General features: G+C 35.2%; 2 protein-coding genes across 3 annotated transcripts; one reads left to right on the top strand and one right to left on the bottom strand.

Annotated features, from left to right (window-relative positions):
- Positions 1-186: 186 nt before the first annotated feature.
- Positions 187-14,636, bottom strand: LOC145598134 (uncharacterized). Of its 2 annotated transcripts, XM_081654443.1 has the most exons (18): positions 14,498-14,636; positions 14,169-14,369; positions 13,723-13,800; positions 11,603-11,675; positions 11,403-11,468; positions 10,383-10,448; positions 10,208-10,290; positions 9,164-9,215; positions 8,919-8,990; positions 5,443-5,510; positions 5,298-5,346; positions 5,119-5,203; positions 4,916-5,017; positions 3,472-3,523; positions 2,808-2,859; positions 2,133-2,249; positions 1,152-2,027; positions 187-1,039 (listed from the first exon to the last, which is right to left on the bottom strand). In XM_081654443.1, exons 2-18 carry the CDS (start codon positions 14,357-14,359, stop codon positions 452-454), a joined length of 2,670 nt encoding a protein of 889 aa, XP_081510569.1. In that variant the 5' UTR covers positions 14,360-14,369; positions 14,498-14,636; the 3' UTR covers positions 187-451. The 2 variants fall into 2 exon arrangements, with proteins under 2 accessions (XP_081510569.1, XP_081510570.1); XM_081654444.1 differs by lacking the exon at positions 13,723-13,800.
- A 3,557-nt stretch (positions 14,637-18,193) lies between these two features.
- Positions 18,194-22,546, top strand: LOC145598807 (lysine--tRNA ligase-like). The gene is made up of 6 exons (XM_081655196.1): positions 18,194-18,409; positions 19,079-20,109; positions 20,211-21,179; positions 21,327-21,433; positions 21,934-22,005; positions 22,101-22,546. The coding sequence occupies exons 1-6, from the start codon at positions 18,371-18,373 to the stop codon at positions 22,412-22,414; spliced, it is 2,532 nt and encodes an 843-aa protein (XP_081511322.1). The 5' UTR covers positions 18,194-18,370; the 3' UTR covers positions 22,415-22,546.
- Positions 22,547-22,760: the final 214 nt, after the last annotated feature.

Here is a 22,760-nt window from a genome sequence, read left to right as displayed (position 1 = left end):
TCTAATGGCAGCCTTCCTTCTGCTCTTTGCAATTCGAGGAAACTTGAGTATCACATTAACACAGCCTTATTTGACTCAAGTTTCCATCATAGAGCTGTTTTTTTTTTTTGAATACTGTAGCTGATCTGAAATATTTTCCCATGTACTTAAGGTTGTTTTAACAAAGTATTCCTTTGGAGAACCATAAAAACAAAAACTAATTTGCTTTCATTACTGTACATATAACTAAAATATACATTGCTATAATTAGGATTCACTACGACAAGCGTGGAAGGAAATCTATCTTCTGGGTCAGCCTACATTGTCAAGTGTGGTAGCCAGCAAGAAATAAATAAAAATCGACATAGCAACATATTTCAACACGCCCCCAGCAGAGATCAACTAACCGTAGAACATAAATTATCTTCATATACAGCCTCCACAAAATGAATACTGCAGACGTAATGTTATATTAATTGAGCCCTCGAGATGTTTCTGCCTGCGCACCAACAGTTCCAGACATAGTTGCAGCAATGGTTGCTGATCGATCTGGCAGCTCAGAGGCTATCCTTCTATTGGCCATCTGGATAAGGCTAGGTGGCAATGAAGATGCTGCTAACACAGATGGTCTAGGAATAGGAGTTTGAGCTGGTTGTGCAACCTGAGTCGCTTGACCCATGTATTGGCTCAAAGCATGAGAATAAGCTTCCCCCGTGAGTGCACCTCGCATTCGGCCACTGGGTCTCCAATTTTGCTCTGATTGAAAATCAATCAAGTTTTCAGGCCGAGTGACAACCTGAGGTGTTACTCCCGAGTGCTGGGGCAAGGAGGATGGCATCCTGACCTCCTGTGTATGGAGAGGCATGCTTTGCTGCTGTCTCCCAAGCGAAGCCTGCGGAGGCAGCCGAACACGTTGGAGAGTGCTCGGTGAGTTGGTAAGCCCGGCTCTTGGGGGAGCTCCGTGCTGAAGATCGTTGCGAGGAAGTGATGTCCGCGCTAGATGAGGTGGCTGCCTATTATGCATTAGATGTTGTGGCTGGCTCAACATATGATGCATTCCCTGTTAAGCAGAATGATGATTAAACGAAGCAAGTTGCGTAACAAACTAGTCTGGAAAGCTTAAAACAACAGAATCAAAGACAAATTAGTACACAGAGTCACAGATAACTTACTGAGGAAACTGAATGGTTTGGTAGTGAACTATTTGACAGATGAGGCCTGGCTTGTGATTGAAGATGATTCCGCTGCCTTTCAACAGTAATACCAAAAGGGCTAGAAACGTGTGCATTTGACCCAACAGGCCCCTGGAAAGGAACAGAGGACACGCTTGCTGCAGGGAATCTCACATTAGGTCTTGCATGCTGCAGTGGATTAGAAGGGATCTGGGGTACTGGAAGAGCCTGGATAGCAGATGGATCCCTCCTAACATTTCTGGGTATTGAAAGAAAATTATTCAGAAGTTCCTGTGAATATACGTCTTGCAACTGTAAATTGTTATACATTGAATTTGCTGGACAATTAGTCCCTTGAAAGTTATCAGTCTGTCGATTTAGCGCAGGAGTAACAGCATCTGTCAACACAGGAGTCATCCCATGATTACCAGTTGAGGTACCCGAAACGCCACCAAAATGTGCTTGAGGCCTGATGTTAAAACCGATAGAGCTGGAATTTAACCCTGCCCCAAGAGATGGACCATGCATAGCTTGTACAGAAGAATATTGATTCAATTCTGTGGTACATCTAGACACTGATGGTAGGGTTATATTTGAAGGAGCACATGGGCCCTGAATATTATGCTGGATTACAGGTTTTACATCTATTGGCTCACATCGATCAGCAATCTCCATATCATCATCTTCACCAGTTAGATCATACATATTGCTAGCTTCCAGAATATCAGAAGATGAATCCAGTTCATGACCCTCCTGATGGTTAGCTGATGTATTATCGGGTGATACTTCTTTACGCTTACGATTGGAAACAGCTGTCCATGAACCATCTACAGATAGAATTACCTCAGAAATATTCTCTTCCACCTCTTGTAGGACCTAAAAAGTAATTGAAGCAATAGTATTAAGAGTAAAATATGTAACACCCCAAAAAGAAAAATTAAAAAAATAATTAAAAAAAAAACATAGGCAGATTCAACTTGCCTTGACCATCTTCTGATCAACACGAAGATCAGTGAAGCACACAGTTTGATTACAGCTTGGACACCGCCAGGATGGTCGTTTTGACATGATCTCGACATAGTTGCTGAAGTCAAAACACTGCATTTAAAAATATTTTTATAAAAAAAATCCAATTAATTGAGAATGAGAGCAGGTCATATCAAGTATGAAAACTCATCCTGACCGAAAAACCCTATCCGTTGATAAACGGCACCTCCCCTACTCATCCTGACCAAAAAGCTATAGAAATTGTGTGAAAAAGAGGCCAACAACGCACAAATGTATACAAGGGTCTGCACAACTCTTTCAACAGCATCAGATAATCATAATCTTACAAGCTACTTCCTCTTGTTTCTTTTAGATAGGAAGTTTCAATTCAGATGCATCACTTTACCTTTTAGCTAATTAATTCTCTTTATCTCTCCTATCACACAGGCCCCATTTATTTTTATTCTCTCTACCTCTCTCTACTCCAAAATTGCCTAGGAATCCGTAAAAAAACAAAAAGATGCAACTAAAAAAACAGTGGAAGTATTATAATACTCCCCCAGAACATAAACAATTAAAGGTACAAAATGATAAGCTTTTACAACATTTAATGAAACATATATTTAAAGCAGAAGAGCATAGTTGGAACATGTCTAAAGGGGCAATTACCTGGTAGTGCTTGCAAGAGTTTCCTTTCACTGGCTTTTTGATGCGTGTTTTACTGCCAACAAATTAAATAAAATTAATTAATTAAATTACGCGTCCCTTGGTTAGTCAGAAAGGCACCAGTATCAGTAATGCCAATTTTTGTTTCAGGGAGCAACAGCAACTCCAGCACTGAACATTCACGATTAGCAGCAGTCAGCAGTGACATGGATTATGATGACAGCACAGATAAAAGGCAAAGAGACAGGAAGGAACCAAAAAAAACAAAGACAGTGGATATACAAGACTGCAATAATGTGGAGGGAAATGCAATTCAGGAATACAACAGAGATAGGAGGCTAGAGAAGTTGGCTAGCTCTCCGACTTTCAGGCTTGAGGCTAGGGGTCAAATCTCACTCATCCCTCCTACGATGAGCCTTATCCTTAGCATTAAAAAACAAAGCAAACAAAAATCACGGATACAGCAATACTGTATCAGCATTACTACAAGATAGGTGTTAATTTGTTGCGACCCGATACAGTACAAGATTTTAGTTACATCACATTTATCTGTGTCTATTACACCTATGAGTGAAAACTCCACAAAATACACTAGTAATACAGGAGTAAAATTGAGTAAGAAACCAAGGCACAGAGTGGAAGACACTGAACATCAGACAAAACTTACCTTATAGGGCAGTGAAGACTAACCCGGGATGGCCCTTCAATAATCTCCGAATCTGACCATAAAAAATAAATAAATAATAAAAAAAAAAAAGGAGATTGAGAGAGCAATCAAAGATCTAGTATGTCATTCTAGTAAACAATCAATGAAAATGCTCAACCATGATTGAGCAGCTGCACTGGTGAGCAATTACAGACAAAGTAGTCATTAATCTGGAATTTTATTCAACAAATCCTTACCTTCAATTTATTTTAGATTAGGGAAAAAGTTCAAGAAGTGATCAAGCCTTTTGCGGTTTGTCTTTACTTCAAACAATTACGTCAATGAAGTTGATGAGTTACTGACAGTCAATTGTGATATTAAGGCAATTATGAATTTATGATGTTGAAGACAGTAGAAGACAAAAAATCAGGTGGATGATAGGGTCAGAAAGGTGGAGAGGGAGAGAAAGTCAGGGGAGGTAAGAACGAGGCAGGTAGAAGAGGCAGAAACCACAAGTTGGAGAACGAGAGAAAATTAAAGTGAAGAAGAGAGAAATCGTAAAGGCTTATTATTATGAATAGGATAAAACTAGCCTGATGGTTGTAATACCACTACACTAAGGAAACACTAGCTTCTCCCGCAGCCAGCTTCCCCCCCCCCCCCCCCCCTAACACACACACAAACGTTATACCTAATAGCTCCTATAAAAAAATACAGATAAATAAACCATGCAGTTCCAATAAGGCAATAAGTTATATATAAAGTTTAAAAAGTATGCTACTATTAGTAAGACTATGATCTTGCTGGGTGACCCCACTGATGGGTGTAACTCTGTATTGTACGTTTCTGTCTTGGATGACAGTTAAGTTAATTTAATTCTTCCCTTTTCCACCAAAAAAATATATATATCTTTAGTAATATATAAAGTGAAAGGGGGTTTTGGGTGATAAATTTCACTTTCCCAAAATACCCCTTTCATCTTTTATGATTTTCAAAAGAAAACTACCATAATTTAAAAAATATAACTACCATTTTTTTTAAAAAAAAAAAACAAAAAAACTACCACCCTTTAATTTATTTCATTTTTAATTTTTTTTTAAGGGAAATCATATTTTGCATGAACATTATAATGTACTCATATCTTACCTTTTAACCTCTATGATTTCATCAATTTATAAACCCACTAATATTTTTTTTTTTATTAGAATAAGGTAGATAATATTTTAGGGAAAAAAAAAAAGAGAATCGAGCCATGCATATTAATTTTTTATGTTGCACAAGCAATTTGCGTGTGTCTCACAGCTTGTATATATAAAAGAAGAAAAATAGAAGAGACTGAAGCAGAAGTTTATATACTTTTTGTTAGAACAAATTGCGCATAGTTGCATGCACCAAACCACACACAAGTCTGAAACTATAAGCCCATATACTCTCAATCACTGTCACCAATAATCTCACAGCATACCTGAGCTTAATGCAGCAGTTGCGGGCTGATCATAATCTGGAGGAACTGGAAGAGCAGAAGATGGTATGACACTCATAAGAGCAATGGAGAGAACGCAATGACCTTCACATCAAAGAGGATATCTCAGAGGCCACTTAAATAGAAATAATAAATAAATAAAAGATCAGAACACAATGCAGACTCTCATGTCAAATGGAAAATACCATTAAATTGTCCCACCACTTGAAGGAGATTTATTCCATATTTTAAAGAACTATTGACTACAGTTGGAAGCTGAGGCCCATGATCCTGATAAACAATAAACCACTTAAGAGATAGACAAAAGAGGGAGGGGGGGCTGACATCAGCAATTAGATTCTTATACTCATGATTAATTACAAACCATCGACGAACTGCTTCTATGATCCACAGCATTGCCATTGAGCAAGATACTGCACAAATCCATAAAAAAAAAAAAAAAAAAAAAAGGTAAAGCAGGGAAAATCTGTATATTAGGAAGAAGAGGATTAGAGGAGCAGACTACATACTTCACCTGTCGAGGGGTAACAATACAAGATGATGTATCTATGTTGTCTTTCATAGCCACGAACAAATACTGTGATATTAGAAAGCAAAATGATAGATTAAAAACGTTACCATTAGGATAAGCAGAAATTATAAAAACAAGAAAACACTGGATCAATAATGAAGTGATCAACAAGATACAGAGTAAAACAATGGAACTTAAGCATAACCAACCCTTGTCTCTAACGCTAAGATAAAGCTATATATGAACATCGCCAACAAAATGTTGAGATTTAATTCCATACACGGATACACCAACAGCCAACAAATGAGTGTCTAGTGTCAGCCAACTGCATAGCCTATACTCTAATTATGCTCTGTGTGTAAAACACTCTCCATTTAACAGCGTTAACTCAACTATTAAACTCCTTTCTTTAGTCAAAACCACTGCCAGTCCAAATCTTGGGGTAACACTTGACATGTTACATCAGACAAAATCAAATGGCTTGTCAGCACTCTGCACTTCAAATTCATTCTGAAGTGTCATCCTGTCCTTATGATTTCAAGCAAAAGTATAAGAGATAAACTTCTGTCCTTGGAAAGGTAAGATTGTTCAAAAATCTAAATACATTGTCCCATCCACCTCAAGACATGACCTACAGGCTACAGGATCAAAATTTTCATTCTGCTGAAGCAAACAGTACTGTTAATGTGACTTGTAGGCATGTACAGCAGTTCTTGAATATCATAGGCCATATATTCCAATTTCCAAGTACGCTCATTTTCATGATTCTTTCATTGCCCCGTAGGCCATTTGAAAATGCACAACAAATGTGATAGCAATTAAAAATTTGTACCCTTCATACTTTAGAAGTAGACGATGATTTGAATATTGAACAAGAAACCTACAGGATCTCAAAGCTACGATATCATTACCACCCTCACCTAAAATATCTAAAACTCAGGATTTATTTCATCCATGCATAAGTTTCGTATCGTTATAAAAATGAAAGAATGATGCGAAGGATGTTTCCACTCCAAGTTCACTGGAATATATTCAAGTTCCACCAAAATTTCAAAACCATCAGTCCACCAATATATTATGCAGAAAGGGTAAAAAAACAAAATATTAGGGCAAATCCATTTTAAGACTTGGAAAATGTTTGACAATTACATTTTTTCTACATCAGAAAAACTGCTGCGGGGTTTAAGACTTTAAGCCTAAAAGTCTTCTAGGTCGAGCATATTCACACTTTATGGGTTCATATTAATTAACCAATTAAAACGAATGGCAACTCAACTCAGTATCTCAGCCCAAGAGTCCCTCTGGATTAATTGGATTACAATTTAGAAGAAAAAACTTAAGGAACCATATTGCTTTGCTACTGAATCAACCTCTCTTTCTACCTTTTTCTGTGCATTAAATGGTCAGATGATAACAAGTGCAGGGACTATAAGACATTTGGATACAAAGGGAATTCAAGGATATAATCAATCAAAGGAAATTATGACACCCAGGACTGATACTGCTTCAAGCTGACTGACAAGGACAATAGCAGGAGTGCAGAACTCAGGAGCTTATAATCAAATAAAAATATGGTACACTCTTAGCTTATACAAAAGAACTACAACGGCTAAAAAGTGGAAACTGATAAAGGTAAATACGTCGACAAACAACAAACCAAATAATATTGTATTTGTAGACCAGATTAAGGTTAAATCTTATTCTTGGACATATTGTTACTGGAAAGATAGAGAGAGCACTATTGACAGAATAAAATTCAGAGGACCAGAAGCAATTCAGTACATTCGCAGAAGGGTTCCAGGGGTTGCACAAAGGATGCAAAGGGTATTCTTAATATTTTAGATAAAAACTTCTGAAGTTTGGACCACAAAGAATTCAAGATTCATCAGAATTTCTCCCTCAATATACTCCCTCCGTCCCTTTTTTCCATAGAGGTAAGAAAATTTTTTAAGTTTTGGTTGGAAGAAATTGATGAGATTGAAAAGTAGTGGGACCAAGTGTAGTGGTTGAGAGAGTAAAGGTGTGGTCCCCTATAACCAAAAGTAGTATGGGGCAAAAGTTAAGGGACAAAAGGAGTAGTTTGAAGTGTTTTAAAAATATGTGGTTCGTCGATAATAGTACGCTCATTTAAACCCCCCCCCCCCCCGACACACACACACAAAAATGTGCTCAATCAACGCAAAATGATAAGCTGTAGAGTTGTTGGCTAAGCGAAGCTGCAAAGAAGAAAGCAAGGAGACTTTACCAATGTTCCTAACATGAAAAAAATAGTAAATCCCATAAACTCCAACCTGCCATTACAAGCTAGGCCACTCCACAATTAGGTTCCAAACTTATTCTGCAAGATCCTCTATATTATTACTCCAGTCTTCGAAATCTGTTGCTATATATTCCAGACACCAAGAACTAACATACTAGTATACTACTCCGTATTTAATCTTGACTTCAGAGTGACAATCCTCCTTCCAATTTTGGGATGTTTCAAGCCTGATTGTCCTAATGATTCAATTTCTCTCTATGCATTTGGTGCAATACTTCATAAAATGTTTATTTTTTTTGTTCTTCTACACTTCTCTTAAAATACAGCAAAACACATAAAAGCCAAACAAGAAAAAATGGAGTGTCAAATTCAATCACGACTTCGATGTCAGTTTACTGATAAACAAGTGTGAAAGGTATACTTTCAACCACTTATATTGCAATACTCTTAATCACTACAAAATAGCAATTGAAAAATAACATAATTCCATGATAACCTCATATTGGACAAATAAGTTAAGTGCATTATTGGTATAGCAACCTATCAACATCAATCCAAGTCTTTATAGGTTTCCCCCTCCCCTTAACACCCCTAATTCCAATATCACACACACACACGGTATTAGGCCCTGTTCTCTTCACCCTAAAAAAAAATAATATTAGGTAAATATAATTTCAGTTCAGTAAAAATAAGATCAATTCATTAATATTAAGTTCAGTTCAGTAAAAATAATTTCAGTTCAGCAAAAATAATTTCAGTACAGTAAAATTAATTTAAGTTCAACAAATATAATTTTATTTCAGTAAAAATAATTTCAATTCAGCAAAAATAAGGTGAAGAGAACGGGACCTTACTATATATATTAAACACCAAGCCAGATAGAAAAAAAGGAAAAAAAAAAAAATTATTGCTCAGATACGCCACCCTTGCTATTTCTAAATACACGTCGTTTTGAAATATATATATATATATATATATATATATATATATATATATATATATAATTATTTTGAAGTATAAATATTTGACATAATTTCATAACATAGAATATAAATTTTGTAACAAATATACACATTGACTTCTAGGAGTTGGTCCCTTAAAAAACAAAAACGAGAAGGATTCAAAAACAGAGAGTGAACAAGATAAGTTTCTTCCGTCCAAAAGATAAAAACTTCAATTGAAGCAGGCCACAAAAAAAATAAAAAAAATCTTACTATTTTCTCTTCTTTCGCAATTTTTATGTCCTTGGAGATGTGAAAATCAACCAAGTGAGTCCCATATCCTGGCTGCACCAAAGGCCAGAAACAGTAAGTGTGCAAATTTCAAAATGTAGCCAAAAATAGATTCAATCTATCCCACTCAATAAAGATATGGCTAAAAAAGTGGACTCGATTGGATACTAGTATGCTTTTAACCAAAACAAAGGAGATAATGCATTACATAGGGATTAGAAGTCTACCTCAACTTCAAGAGACGCAATAACATGGCCTAATTTAAATCGCGGATAATACCTATAGATGTAGGGGAAAAAAACAGTTACTTAAACAAGAAAGGACAAAATTTTGACTAAATACAAAGTATTTCCCTTTCTAAGAATAAATTACATGAACAAATAATCAATAATTCACATTCAAAATCTACAGTTTTGATTAAAACTTTTCCATTGTCATAATAGTAGGGAAACCATTAGCCTCTCAAGTCATCACCAATCTGCAGTCTTTAGACTAGCAAGAAGATTGTTTGAAAAAAATTTGAGCCATAGGATTGCCCAATATATTAGTATTTACTATATTCTGGGGTTCCCAATGGAAGAAGCAAATTGCCAAAAAAATCCCATAATCAAGTTGGGATGCATTCTTGCAACCTCTGCCTCCTTATGGCCTCACACCATGAACAGATAGGGTTGACTAATAGACTGTTAACATGAATCTGGAACCTCTAACAATTCTAGCACAGTTATATTTTACAGTTTCTATTTTCTGGAGAGCATCTTGCAGCAATCTCTTACTTACTTTCATTAGCCTGTTAACCATTATTCACACATGTAAATACTAAGCAACAAGGTCAGGAGCTTCATGATCATCAATCAATCAATCAAAGCCTTAATCCCATAAGTGAGGTCGGCTAAATGAACCAAAAGTAATTATTCCATATAGTCATAAACAAAAACCTTCCTCCTACATCCCATGATTAAAGAAAAAATAATTTAGTATTGCTCATAAATTCATAATCTCTTTGTCCACATAATCTTCTTGTATTCCATTTAAGGATGTCTGCAAAAATCTTCTTCATACTTTCACCCATTCAACCCAAGTGTATACATTAAACACTCGTGTGACTCCTCTCACTCGCTAACTCTCTATTTATCTGTTTTGTTTTATTCTTGTTCCCTTACTATCAGCCAAAATACCTATGACACTACTGAATCCCTTGACAAGTGCCCAAACCTAACAGAAATATTTGAAAGGAGGGAGCATATGACAAACAAGACATGAGGTAGTACCTGGACATTATGGTAGAAAAAGTTGGCAGAAAATTACACACTTCAGTGTTAACATCTTTTTTGGTCACGAAGAAGCTTGCAACCTACAAGGGAAATATCAAAAGATAAACTTCAACAAAAAGATCAGATTGAACAGGAAAACAAGAAAGTTCAAATGTAAGCAATGAGATACCACCTCATCTGCAAGAGTCAGAAGTTCTTTCGTATCCTGGACACTGAACCATCCGAGTTTGCAAGCATTCTGTGTACAAAATAACCATAATTCAAAAAATGCTCAACACAAACACGCACATGTATTTATGCTCAAAAGCTGCAAGAGCCACATGAGTACATGTAACACTCACTAAGCATTCAAAATAAAGTAGAATTCAATGAAGAGATGAGCATTCATTAGCTTAATAAGGAACTTAAATTTTGCGAGTAATCTGAGGGAGTCATTTTCCCTAGAACCCAGGTCCTCCTCTAATCAAAATTAAAAGAGTTCATTCATATTCACTACCCCATGAAAAGCAGAAAAATGAGAACAGATATACAATAAATAAATAAAGGGAAAGGGGAATGGAAAGAGAAACTCAAAAACACAACATATCTAACAAAAGGGTGCTTTAACATCTTCATTACTCATCAAAAAAGGGTGCTCAATCAATTCTTAGGACTTGTTCTGGTGTTTCTGGTGTGGCCTTATGTGTTAAATTAACAAAAGGTTTGGCTTGGTCTAATGTGTTAATTTAACTGAGCTTTAACTACATATATACACTAACCTATAAGAAATAACATTATCAACTTGGATCCTGTTAGATTTGTTTCACCACAAACTTTTCCAATATGTAATTTTCATAGTTTTTTTTATACACAATCAAAGACATTAAGCAATAAGTAAACAAGAATCAAAGGTTCTGGAGTGGTGTGATTTGAATATTTCTGGCCTAATCTAGTCTGATTTTGACAAGAATAAATAACAATTATCTGAAAAAAGTTAGATTGTTGGAGAGAACAAGTCCTTGGGGGAGTGTTAAATGCCACCATTCCCCATCTCTAAATCTACATACATATAAACAAGTTAAAAATAAGAATCAAAATATCCCATAGAAATGGAATTGAAATAATTAAATGAAGAAATGCACCCACTACAAAGATAATTGCTTTCTCACCACACAAACGCCATCACTAAGCAAAGCTATAATAAGTGACATACCTTAACAGAGATCATAAGCACCATGATAGATGCTTGCAGAAAGATTTCATCTTTTCGGCTACACACCTATGATAATATGATATAAAGCTCAGAATGCTGTTGAAATCTTTAAGTATGAAAGCAAAGCTCAAGACAATGAGCTCAAAGCCAATGTTTCAAGAGAAAACAAAGGAGAAAGAATTTTCAATAGATGGGAATACCTTTTTCAAAACTGGAGGCAACTTTGACGCATGGGCTGGCACCTCGCTGTTTGCAAGCCCATAGTCTATTCCCCTGCATTTCATTTTAAGCAAACCATAAAAATCAAATCATGCTGTGAAACAATAAAATTAATCTAAATGATGATCCAGGTCAATTGAACTACAGTCGTGTAGTTCAAAAAAACTGTAAGAGATGTAGTTTATATTTTATCAATCATATCAAACCTACTATTTCCATGTACTGGCAATGTCTGCTAATACAAGGGTAAATCAACTCCATGAGTTTAAAACATCTATGTATCAGCAAATACTGTAGGATATGATCAAAACTGTCCGATGGCATACAATAGATCCCCACATCTACTGATTTTCTTATACATTCTTATTTGATAAGTAAGCGATTATATTGCTTGAGATATCAACATTGTCACAGCTTATGAACCATAACGGCAGCATTATATTCTGGGAATGATCACTTTGTTCTCAAACAATATGGCCTTCATGCCTAACAAGCATACAACAAGAATACGAAAAAGGCACAAGGAACGGAATTATAGGTCCTCCAGCCAATCTCTATCAACCTAGGACACTTACTTCCCCATAAAACCTTTAATTCTATTCTTCACCTAACCTTGTAGGCTTGTACATCCTGGATAACCGAAAAATGGTAAGCAATTTGTATCTCTCGCACACCAAATCTTAAATATTACAGCTGCCACTGCTGCTATCTCAAGCCTCTTCCTAAACTTTGACTTATTAGTTCTACTGACAATCCATCTTAGAAGCATGCACATATCAGTAGTTTTGGCACCTCTCAATCCAGTATTTGATGCTCTGCATGCACTTTACTGAGCTCACAGTCAAAAAATAAGTAATTGTAGGATTCATTAATCACATGCCTTATCATAGATGGTGCAATTTTCTGTTGTACATATTGCAATCTACCAATCAATGCTAGCCATGAACCTGCTCTATACTCCCTCCTTTTAGTGACACACTTTCCATAATTAGCCTATTTTTGAAACACACTTACCCATTTGGAAACATTCTATTATTTATCATCATATCTCTCTCCTTTGGCCCCTACTACTAATTTGTAAACTATTTCTCTCTCTTCATTTCTCATAGTCCCCACTCTTACATTTCAAATCATTTCTCTCCACTCAAATCCTACATTTATGAATAAACTAATAAACCACTATCACTTTCTCAGTTTCTCATAATACAAATTCTCCAACAAACCACACTACCATAATACCAGTATTTTAAATACCCTATAATTCTTTGAAAATTTCAAGCGAAAGCGAATCACTTAAAAATAAAAATAAAAAGGGAGCACATTGTTACTCCACTGTTGAATCTTCTTAAGCCTAAGGAGCTTGCATAGGTCTTAGACTCTTAGCTATACTATATGATGGAGTTGTCATCCATGTGTCATTCAGCATTGCAAAATTTAAGATTGGATTTCACTTTACATATACATTTCCAAGCCCAACTAGCAATACTCGTAGCTTCGTTACTATTCCTTCTCATCCTTGCCTTTTATATAGTCATAGACAGTGTGTACCCATCAATGCTTAACTTCAAATGTATTTACCACAAAAAATCCAATCCATGTACTAACAGAAATTTTACTGCACAATCATTTTGAATTCACTGGTTAAGTTCTCAGTAGGCCACTACCTACCTCTTCCAAGTCCTCAACACCTAAGTGACCCAAAACAGACTACCTCTGCATGTACCTAATTCAGACAATTATGCTCTACGATTAAAAAGCTAAAATTCCAAATTAGCTACCAACATTTTCAACTCCATAAAATTGTAATGCAGAAATGGGATAAACAACTGGCGATACATAATCAACAGAGCTATAATGTAGTGCATGATTAATTCACGCACATGAGTCCAATAGCTGTAACTTAAAACCAGAAAGTTAAATATAAAAATTATAAGCCCTTGTAAGGGAAAAAAGGCATCACAAGCGCTATCTCTGATTCTTACAATACCATCAGTTCCCTTCTCTGATTGTCTTACAATTTCCAGATTGTGTCAATAAGTAGTAATTATAGAGGTATAAAAATAAGAAAGTGTTTAAATCATGAGCAACCAAGTTTGCTTGCCTTAAAGCATGCGGGCTATTGCCTCCTTGAAAATCCTGGTTATGTCCAAGAGCTTCATCGACCAATTTGTCCAGCCTTCTAATAAATTGAACATCAAGCACATAACAAACATGGTTACTTACGCCTTTAGCCCTCGCCATCCACCTAAAAAACCATACAAACAACAGAATTTCTCTTCCTACACGCTACTACGCGCCTACACACCCATCCAATCTAACCTAAACTCCCCCAAAAATAAAACCCATAAACAAGAAACAACTTGTTAGCTTCAGAAATCAATACTGATTACTAAGATACCAACACCATCAACCTAACCTAATTTTGCATCAAAATCAAATCTTCTTCGAACAACGCCACTCCAAAATGACAACAATATAGTAATATCAACAAATAAACCGGAAATTCTGAGAAAATTAGGGTTTACAAAGAGAAAAGAAAAAAAAAACCTGGAAAGAGCAAGACAAAGATGATGAAATTTTTGAGGGTCGTCGGAAGTTTGTGCGCACATGTTAAGCTGCTCCGCAACAGCAATCACACGGCACGCATTCACCTCCAACGCTAATTGCAACGGAGTCTTCCCCGAACCGCCGTCGTTTACCGGTGCCGGCACTTGATAAACCACGCTCCCCACGCTCATTCCACCCACACTACACCAAAATTTCAGCAAATTAGGTCAAATTCCAACATTAATGAAACCAAATTCAACGAATCGTAGCAAAATTAGGGCAGATTTTCACAAAATTAACATCAAATTGAATCGTAATGTGATACTCACCGGAAGTTTCAAACCTTCGCCGGAATATTTTCGCCGGAGATTCGCCGGAGTGTTGTTCTAGTTTATCGATCACTCTGCTTGTTTTTAGAGAGTTTGGGAGTGAAGAAGTTCGAGAGAATGGGAGAGAAGTTGAGTAAAGAGATTCTTAATAATAAGGTTATTATTGTCTGCGGTCGTGTGGACCGTAGATATAAATTGTGGACCGTATATATTTACATATGATTGAAAGATCTACGGTTGAAATTGTACCTAAGGAAAAGTTGGTGTTAATTCGCTCCTTTTTTTTTTGGCAAATTTTTGAATGTTTAGTGTTGCTCGCGCCGAAGGATTTGCACTATGAGTCTAGTGTGATTGTGTGAATGCGAGTGAGAAGGCAAAATCTGATACTACGATACAATCTGAATAGGCGGATATGATAAATGGAGTATAAGTTTATAGGGTTTTAAAACGTTTAATTAAAGGGGTCGACACGACACGATACATTGTTCAAATAGGTTAGATTAGTGTGAGATTCTCAAGACTAAATTAACAAAACTCAACCTACCTAAAAATACAAAAAACCAATAATTTATGAAATTATTGACAAATCTATTGAATGAGATAATGTGTTTTCTTATAAGATGACTACACGACACAAACTGGACACTAAAAATTTGGGTTAGTGTTTAGGTTTTTCGACGCTTTTAATTAAATGAGTCAATACAAAACGACAACATGTTTACTAAATGATTCAAAGTAGTGTTGAGGCTCCAACCCGTTTATTTTCAAACATAAACACGATACACGACAAAATTGCTAATTCTAATAGAATTTAGTACTGCGAGAATAATTAGTGGGGCTTGAACTTGTGATTCAAGGTCACATAATGAGTTACACCAATCCCACCGAACTTCATTGAATACTACCCAAATTATCAGGCCATTATTGGAGTATGAAATTAACAACCAATTTTATTAACTTTATTACCTCATCACTTGCCTCGAAATTAGGTTAATTGAGGTTCTTTGCAAACAATTCTAGCAAAATTATGGAGTTTGCCCCTTCAATTGACATAATTTAAGGGTTGCTAGGAAGAATGAAGGAGAGAGAAAGTCTAATTGGAAGATAAAAGGAAAGGGAGGGGATTTTCCCGAGTGGGTTTAAAGGGATTTGGATAGGCAGTGATGACGACTAGGTTGATGGGTGGTGGTGTTAGAGGTTTAGAGGTGGTGCCAGCGGTTGAGAGATGGTTCTAGTGGCGGCTAGGCGGTGGTGTCAAGATGTCAACGATTGGGGTTGACTAGGTTGTGGTTTTAAATTTAAATTAAGGTGTGTTCTAACAAAAGACTTTTTATATTGTTTCTTACAAAAACTGTATTTCAACTTCTAAAGAAGATTTTGACAAATTCTCCTTATCATCAATCAATCAATTACATAATACTAAAACAGACGCCAGGAATGACACATGTCATTTCCTGGTGCTGTTTTTTCCCTCCAAAATCCCTTCCTTTTTTTTTTCTTTTTTTTATTAAATGTCATTAATTATCTATTATATAAGTTATACACTAAATATTCACAAATCATATAATATAATTGTGAAAATTTAATATTCATGTACTTTCCATTAGCTACGTAATTTTAGACTACTATCTAACGTAATTTTAAATAAATATAGAGTTTACAAATGTTAAATATACAAACCTAAAGTAAAATTAAATTAACTTAGATTAAAAAATATACATCTAAAGGTTAAAAAAATATTTTTCAAGCAAAATTTATGCTGAATTTACAACAACAGTACAACAACGACAACAACAACAACAATAATAATAGTTAATGATTTTGGTGAATATGACGGGTAAAATATATATTTTGTATTAGATTGTAGCTACTGAAGCAGAAGGTAAGACACAAAAATTTTACATTTTTTTTCTACAAGAGATAGAAAATGAATGAGTCTACTTTTCTTATATAATTATGCGCAATTGTGGACCAATATTAATTTATTTTTCAATTAATAAAATAAAATTATAAAAAAATATTAAAAACTTAAAGTACTATTCAAATTACATTCTTTTATTTTTGTATCGACCATTAGGGCATGTCACATTTACTGAACTGAACTGAACTGAACTGATTGGAGCTGAACTGAACTGATTGAAGTTAAACTGAACTGAACTAAGGGCCCGTTCAAATTTGCTTAATTTCAGTTCAGTTTAGTTCAGTTCAGCTCCAATCAGTTCAGTTCAGTTCAGTTTAGCTCCAATCAGTTCAGTTCAATCCAGCTCCTAATTTCCTTTTCTTATAAAATATTCATTTCAGTTCAGCTCCAAGCAGTTCAGTTCAGTTCAGCTCCTAATTTCCTTCTCTTATAAAATATTCATTTTAGTTCAGCTCCAATCATTTCACTTCACTTCAGTAAATGTGAACAGGCCCTAAGCTAAAATGAATATTTATGAGAAAAGGAAATTAGGAGCTAAAGTGAACTAAACTGATTGGAGCTGAATTGAACTGAACTGAAATTAAGTAAATGTAACAAGCCCTTAGTAAATGAGCCTTTCATTACTAATTGAATTATCTTAGGTTTTTTTTTTTTTTTTTTCCTTTTTCCAAGGGATTAATAATTAATATTTGATTTATAAACCATGCATTGCACGGGCACTATGCTAGTACTTTTTTATTTTAAACTCGTATTAAACATAATGAACTTATAAAGCAATACGTATTATTTATTTATTAAATATAGTAAAATATTATGCATGGCATGAAACCTAAACTAATTTTTGGAGTATAATTTTTTTGACAAGGCCCCTATAAATTCAAGCTAGGGTCCATGTATTACCTCTGTTACATATTGGCCCTGTTTGGGAGAAAGCTGAAAGCTGAAACTGACTGAGTTAATTAGCTGATTTTGACTAACTGATTTGACTAACTTATTGTATTAACAGATTTTATAAAAGTGTTTGGTAAACAGCTGATAGTTTAAAGGTGATTGAGTATGTGACAATAAGCTAATTATAGGGTAGGTAGTTTAGATATGATTTTAAATTAAATGAGGTTATAAGTGTTATTTCACAATAATCAATGAATAAGCTAATTGAAAAAGCTCCTAAAATGAGCTTTTTCAAAAAGAGCTTATTTAGTGGAATAAGCTCTTTCAATAAGCTTACTACCAAATACTTGTATTAGCTTTTTTGACTAGTCAATCAGATAAAGTTAGTCAAATAAGCTAATATACCCCCAATAAGCTTTCTTCAAAACATGGCCATTATTTGCAACAATTTGACATAAAGTAGAGAGAAAAAATGTCTAATCATCAATCAATCAATCAATCAATACTATATACTAAAAGACACACTAGTTATTTTTTTTTTCTTTTTTCTAAAAAAATAATATTTCAATTAAGGAAACAAATCATTTACAAAAATCATATTATTTATTTATTTTATTTTTTTTACATATTCCATATTAACATGTAGTGATTATTATATTTAAAATAAAATATTTATTCACAAATCTTTCTAAAAAAAATGGGCAATTATATACCAAAAATCAAAGTTTTAAAATAATCTTACAATAAGAAAAAATAATGCTCAGATTTTTTGCCTATTTTTATTTAAATTGTGTATTGGAAGCTACAATTAAAATTGCAAATAACAAATTAACATATTTCATACTTTTATTATTTTTCGACTAATTTGTGATTATACGGAATACAGTAATACTTCTCAATCAATATTATATATATAAAACCTAGTTGCAAATAATATGTAAGGAGGTAATATAAATTACAACTACCACGCTGCGACGCACGCTTCTTCTCCACTCGTTCTCCAACACCGGGGTTCAACATATTGGCGGCCGACCGCCGCAACCCCACTGCCACCACCCACTATGTCTCTTTCTTCCTCACATTCACCCCTAAATTCAAAGGTATATTGTCTTTTTTTTTTTTTTTTTTTCCTTATTCTTATTTTTAATGTTTGTTCAAATTAATTAACTTGTGGCCTCAATTTGTAAAAATTCGTATAATAAACTGCATGAAAAGATCAATTTTACAATAATTAGCATAATTAATTGAATGAGAAGATCAAATTTACTCTGGATATCATTGCTATTATGTTTTATCATTGAAAATTAATTATTTTGGAATAAAGTTAAGATTTTTTTGAGGTATGATTGTATGGTAATATTTGATCAATTGAAAAATAGCTGTTTTTCGGACTTTGTTTAATCACCCTTACTTTTTAGATGTAATTATCAATTTTTTTTTTGTCTAGAATTAATTGCCGTGTGATAGTGTAATTTATATTGTACATAATGCAATGCTTTTATCATGAGACAGGAAAAGTAGCAACAAATTCTTGAAAGTAGTAACACATTAAGGAGTAGAAAATGTAGTTGAAAGTGGGACTTGAATGTGTGATTTGTTTCTTGTTTATATGACTTTCAGTGAGTAAGTTTTCGCTTTATTTATTTAAAGTAGAAGTAAAATTTGATGGTTGGTTAATGTTAGATGATATGGTGTTGTCTTTTGCTGTTGTTGATTTAGTGAAGTTGCATTTGTTTTCTTTCCGTGTTGAATTATTGGTTTTGCTGCAGGAATACTACGAGAGCAGGGTAAAATTCCTGGATGCGCAGAAAGCTGCTGGAATGAATCCATACCCTCATAAGTTCAATGTTACGATGACTGTAGCCGAGTTCATAGGGACATATGGTGGGTTGGACAATGGGGAATGTCTTGAGGATGTGTTAGTTTCTTTGGCGGGAAGGGTTAAGAGTAAGCGCCCATCTTCATCAAAGCTTCTCTTCTACGATTTGTATGGTGGTGGTGTCAAAGTCCAGGTTGTCGCTGATACTAGGAGTTCTGAGTTGGAAGAAGCTGAATTTTCCAAGTTCCATTCTTCTGTGAAGTGTTTTGATGTTATTGGTGTAATTGGATTCCCTGGGAAAACCAAGAGAGGGATGCTGAGTATTTTTTCGAAGTCTTTTGTTGTTTTATCACATTGCCTCCGCGTAATGCCTACACAGGATCAACCTTTAGAGAATGCTAGTGTGAAAAAGAGTCAAGTTTGGGCCCTGGGGAATGCAAGGAACCCTGACTTGTACCTCCTGAATGATGAAGAAACTCGATATAGCATGCGGTTCTTGGACTTAATGTTGAATGATGAAGCAAGAGAAGTATTCAAGACCCGTTCAAAGTTTATCACATATGTGAGGAAGTTTCTTGACAATCTAAATTTTTTAGAGGTTGAAACACCCATAATGAATATGAGTCCTGGGGGTGCAGCTTCTGCAGGATCATTTGTGACCCATCATAATGAGCTGAATATGAAGCTATGCATGCGTACAGCACCTGACCTTCATTTAAAGCAGCTAGTCGTTGGTGGACTAGACCGTGTCTATGAAATTGGAAAGCAATTTAGCGATGAGGCTATTGACCAGAGACATAACCCTGAGTTCACCACTTGCAAGCTCTATATGGCATATTCAGATTACAATGATCTGATGTGGCTGACCGAAAAGATGTTGAGTGAGATGGTGAAGGTATTGACTGGTAGTTTCATTATAAAATGTCATTCAAATGACCCAGATAAGGAGTTCATTGAGATTGATTTTACCCCTCCATTCAGGTATGTTACATTGTGTCCGTTTATTTTTGTGCTGGCTGCATCTTTCTATTCATATTCTTGAATATTGAACACTATGACAACCTTCGCTTGTTGAATTTCAGGAGGATTTATGTGATAGATGAATTAGAAAAATTTACTCAGCTATCCATACCACAGGATTTAGCTAGTGAAGAAGCTAACAAATTTTTGATGGATGTATGCTCGAAATATGGTGTGAAATGTCAGCCTCCACAAACATCAGCTCGCTTGCTAGATAAACTGGTTGGACATTTTTTGGAGGAAACTTGTTTAAATCCAACCTTCATTATGGATTATCCAGAAACGATTCATCCTTTGGCCAAGTGCCACAGATCAAAGCCTGGCTTAACCGAGTATTTCAAGTTGTTTGTGAACAAAAATGTGCTTTGCAATGGTTGCACTGAAGCAAATGATCCAATGGTACAGCACCGACGATTTACTGATCAACTGAAGGATTCACAATCAGATGGTGGAGCAGTGGTTTTGGATGAGACTTGTACAGCGCTTGAGTATGGGATGCCTCCTTCTGCTAGTTGGGAATTGGGTATTGATTATCTAGCAATGTTGGTGACTGATTCCCGAAGCATACAGGAAGTCTTGCTCTTCCCTGCCATGAAGCCTATGTTTGAGCCATCTACTGATGAAAGTCATTGTTCATTATCATCTATGTCTTCATCTTTCCGTATCGTTGTTGTTGGAGACACCCATGAAGACTGGAGTCTTGAACTTGACTCCAAAGCGCTTCAATTTCTACAGCCTGATCTGGTGCTTCTCACAGGTGACTTCGGCAATGAGAATGTTGAGCTTGTAAAGAGTATTGGGAAGCTTAATTTCCCTAAAGGAGCAATACTTGGAAATCATGATTCCTGGTCCACTAGTAAGTTCTCCAAGAAGGAGAAAGATGGAGTTCAACTTCAGCTGGAATACCTTGGTGAAGCTCATGTCGGATATGACTGCTTGGACTTCCCTCCGTTAAAGCTTAGTGTTGTAGGTGGGAGACCATTTTCTTGTGGAGGCGATCAGTTATTCAGGAAAAAGCTTATCACGGCCAGGTACGAAACTATAATGGCAGGCTTTAGTTGTAGCATAAGTTGTGTCGCATAATTTGTGTGAAATGGAATGTTACATTTTTCTTTGCTAGTTTTTGTCCTTTGCATGATAGCTATTGTAGTACTAATTGATGGTGTATGTAAATTCAGATATGGAGTACATAACATGGAAGAAAGTGCTGAACAAATTTACAAGGCTGCTTTACGGACTCCAAAGGAAAATTCCATAATACTTCTCTCACATAATGGTCCAAGAGGTATTTACGGCTCTTTAAAACTTGGCGGTAAATATTTAGCTATTTTTGTCTCAAATTAATTACTTCTTTAAGTTTATAACCAAAATTGTCATAAAGAATTTCTGTAAATTTGCATATGCTCACCAGTCATAATACTCATTTGTATACTGTTGAAATTTGAGTTTCAAAATCAAGTAAATTTTATTCAAAATCAGAATTTTCATGTCTATTATAAATATATTGCCGTGGTACGCCATTGAATTTTTTTTTTTAAAAAAAACAAAATATACCATTGGAACTTTTATATCAAATTAACTTTGTATGCCCTGGAATTACCCAAAATATGTATTGCATTGAGCAAGTATGGTACATTGTGGATTTACAAATTTCTTTGACCAATTTTGATGATATTAAAGTAAACTACTTATTATGATGTGTTATTCCGAGATACAATGTGTTATTTTGAGATACAAATTATGTAGGGAGTGCTTTGTTAAATCTTGCTTTTTTGCTTGATGCAGGTCTTGGTTCTGGCAAAGATGACATATGCGGCATTGATTGGAAGCCTGAAGCTGGAGATCATGGGGATCCAGGTAATATGTGTTTTCATTTATTAATCTATATATTTGTGTCTAGATTAACTTTTTTTTATGTTAGTTCTTGAGTTTAAATTACTCATGTTATACAGATTTAGCACAAGCAATTTTGCAATTGAAAGAGACCACCAGCTATGACATTCCTTTGGTAGTGTTTGGGCACATGCATAAAGAATTGTCTTGCGGAGGTTCTCGAAAGATGATAGCAATTGATGGGGAAACCATGTACCTGAATGCTGCTATTGTTCCCAGAGTGAAGTTTCCAAGCACCGGAGGTTCAATTCGGGCATTCACTGTGGTAGAATTTTCAGGTGGCAAAGTAGTTAGGGTAGCGGAAACTTGGGTGTCAATCTTGGATGATGAATCCTCACTTGAAGAGGAGCATCTGCTATTTTGTAGTAACTAGTTTTCAATTTATGCATATATAAAGAAACATTAATGTAAATAAAATATGGATTATCAATCATTAACAACACTAATTGTCCATCTTTCTAAATTGAGCATCAAGCTTACATCAAACTACCCTACTATTGTTCTGTATGGCACTATGGCTGTGTATTATCAGATCTATGTTAAAAATTTTGGACATATTCTAAGGCCACAAGGCGCAGACTAACCAAGCAAAAATCAAACCTGCAAATGAAGAAGCAAGCATAAGAGTTTGCTTAACAAGACTAGAGAAGGCAATGTCACTCTTGTAATACAAAAGAATGAGACGTTTATTAAGACTAAAACTGAATTTCCATGTATCC

This window comes from Chenopodium album, chromosome 20 (genome assembly GCF_948465745.1).
Source record: "Chenopodium album chromosome 20, dcCheAlbu1.1, whole genome shotgun sequence".
In the NCBI taxonomy this organism is placed as follows: Eukaryota; Viridiplantae; Streptophyta; class Magnoliopsida; order Caryophyllales; family Amaranthaceae; genus Chenopodium; species Chenopodium album.
This window is presented reverse-complemented; position numbering and strand designations above follow the sequence as displayed.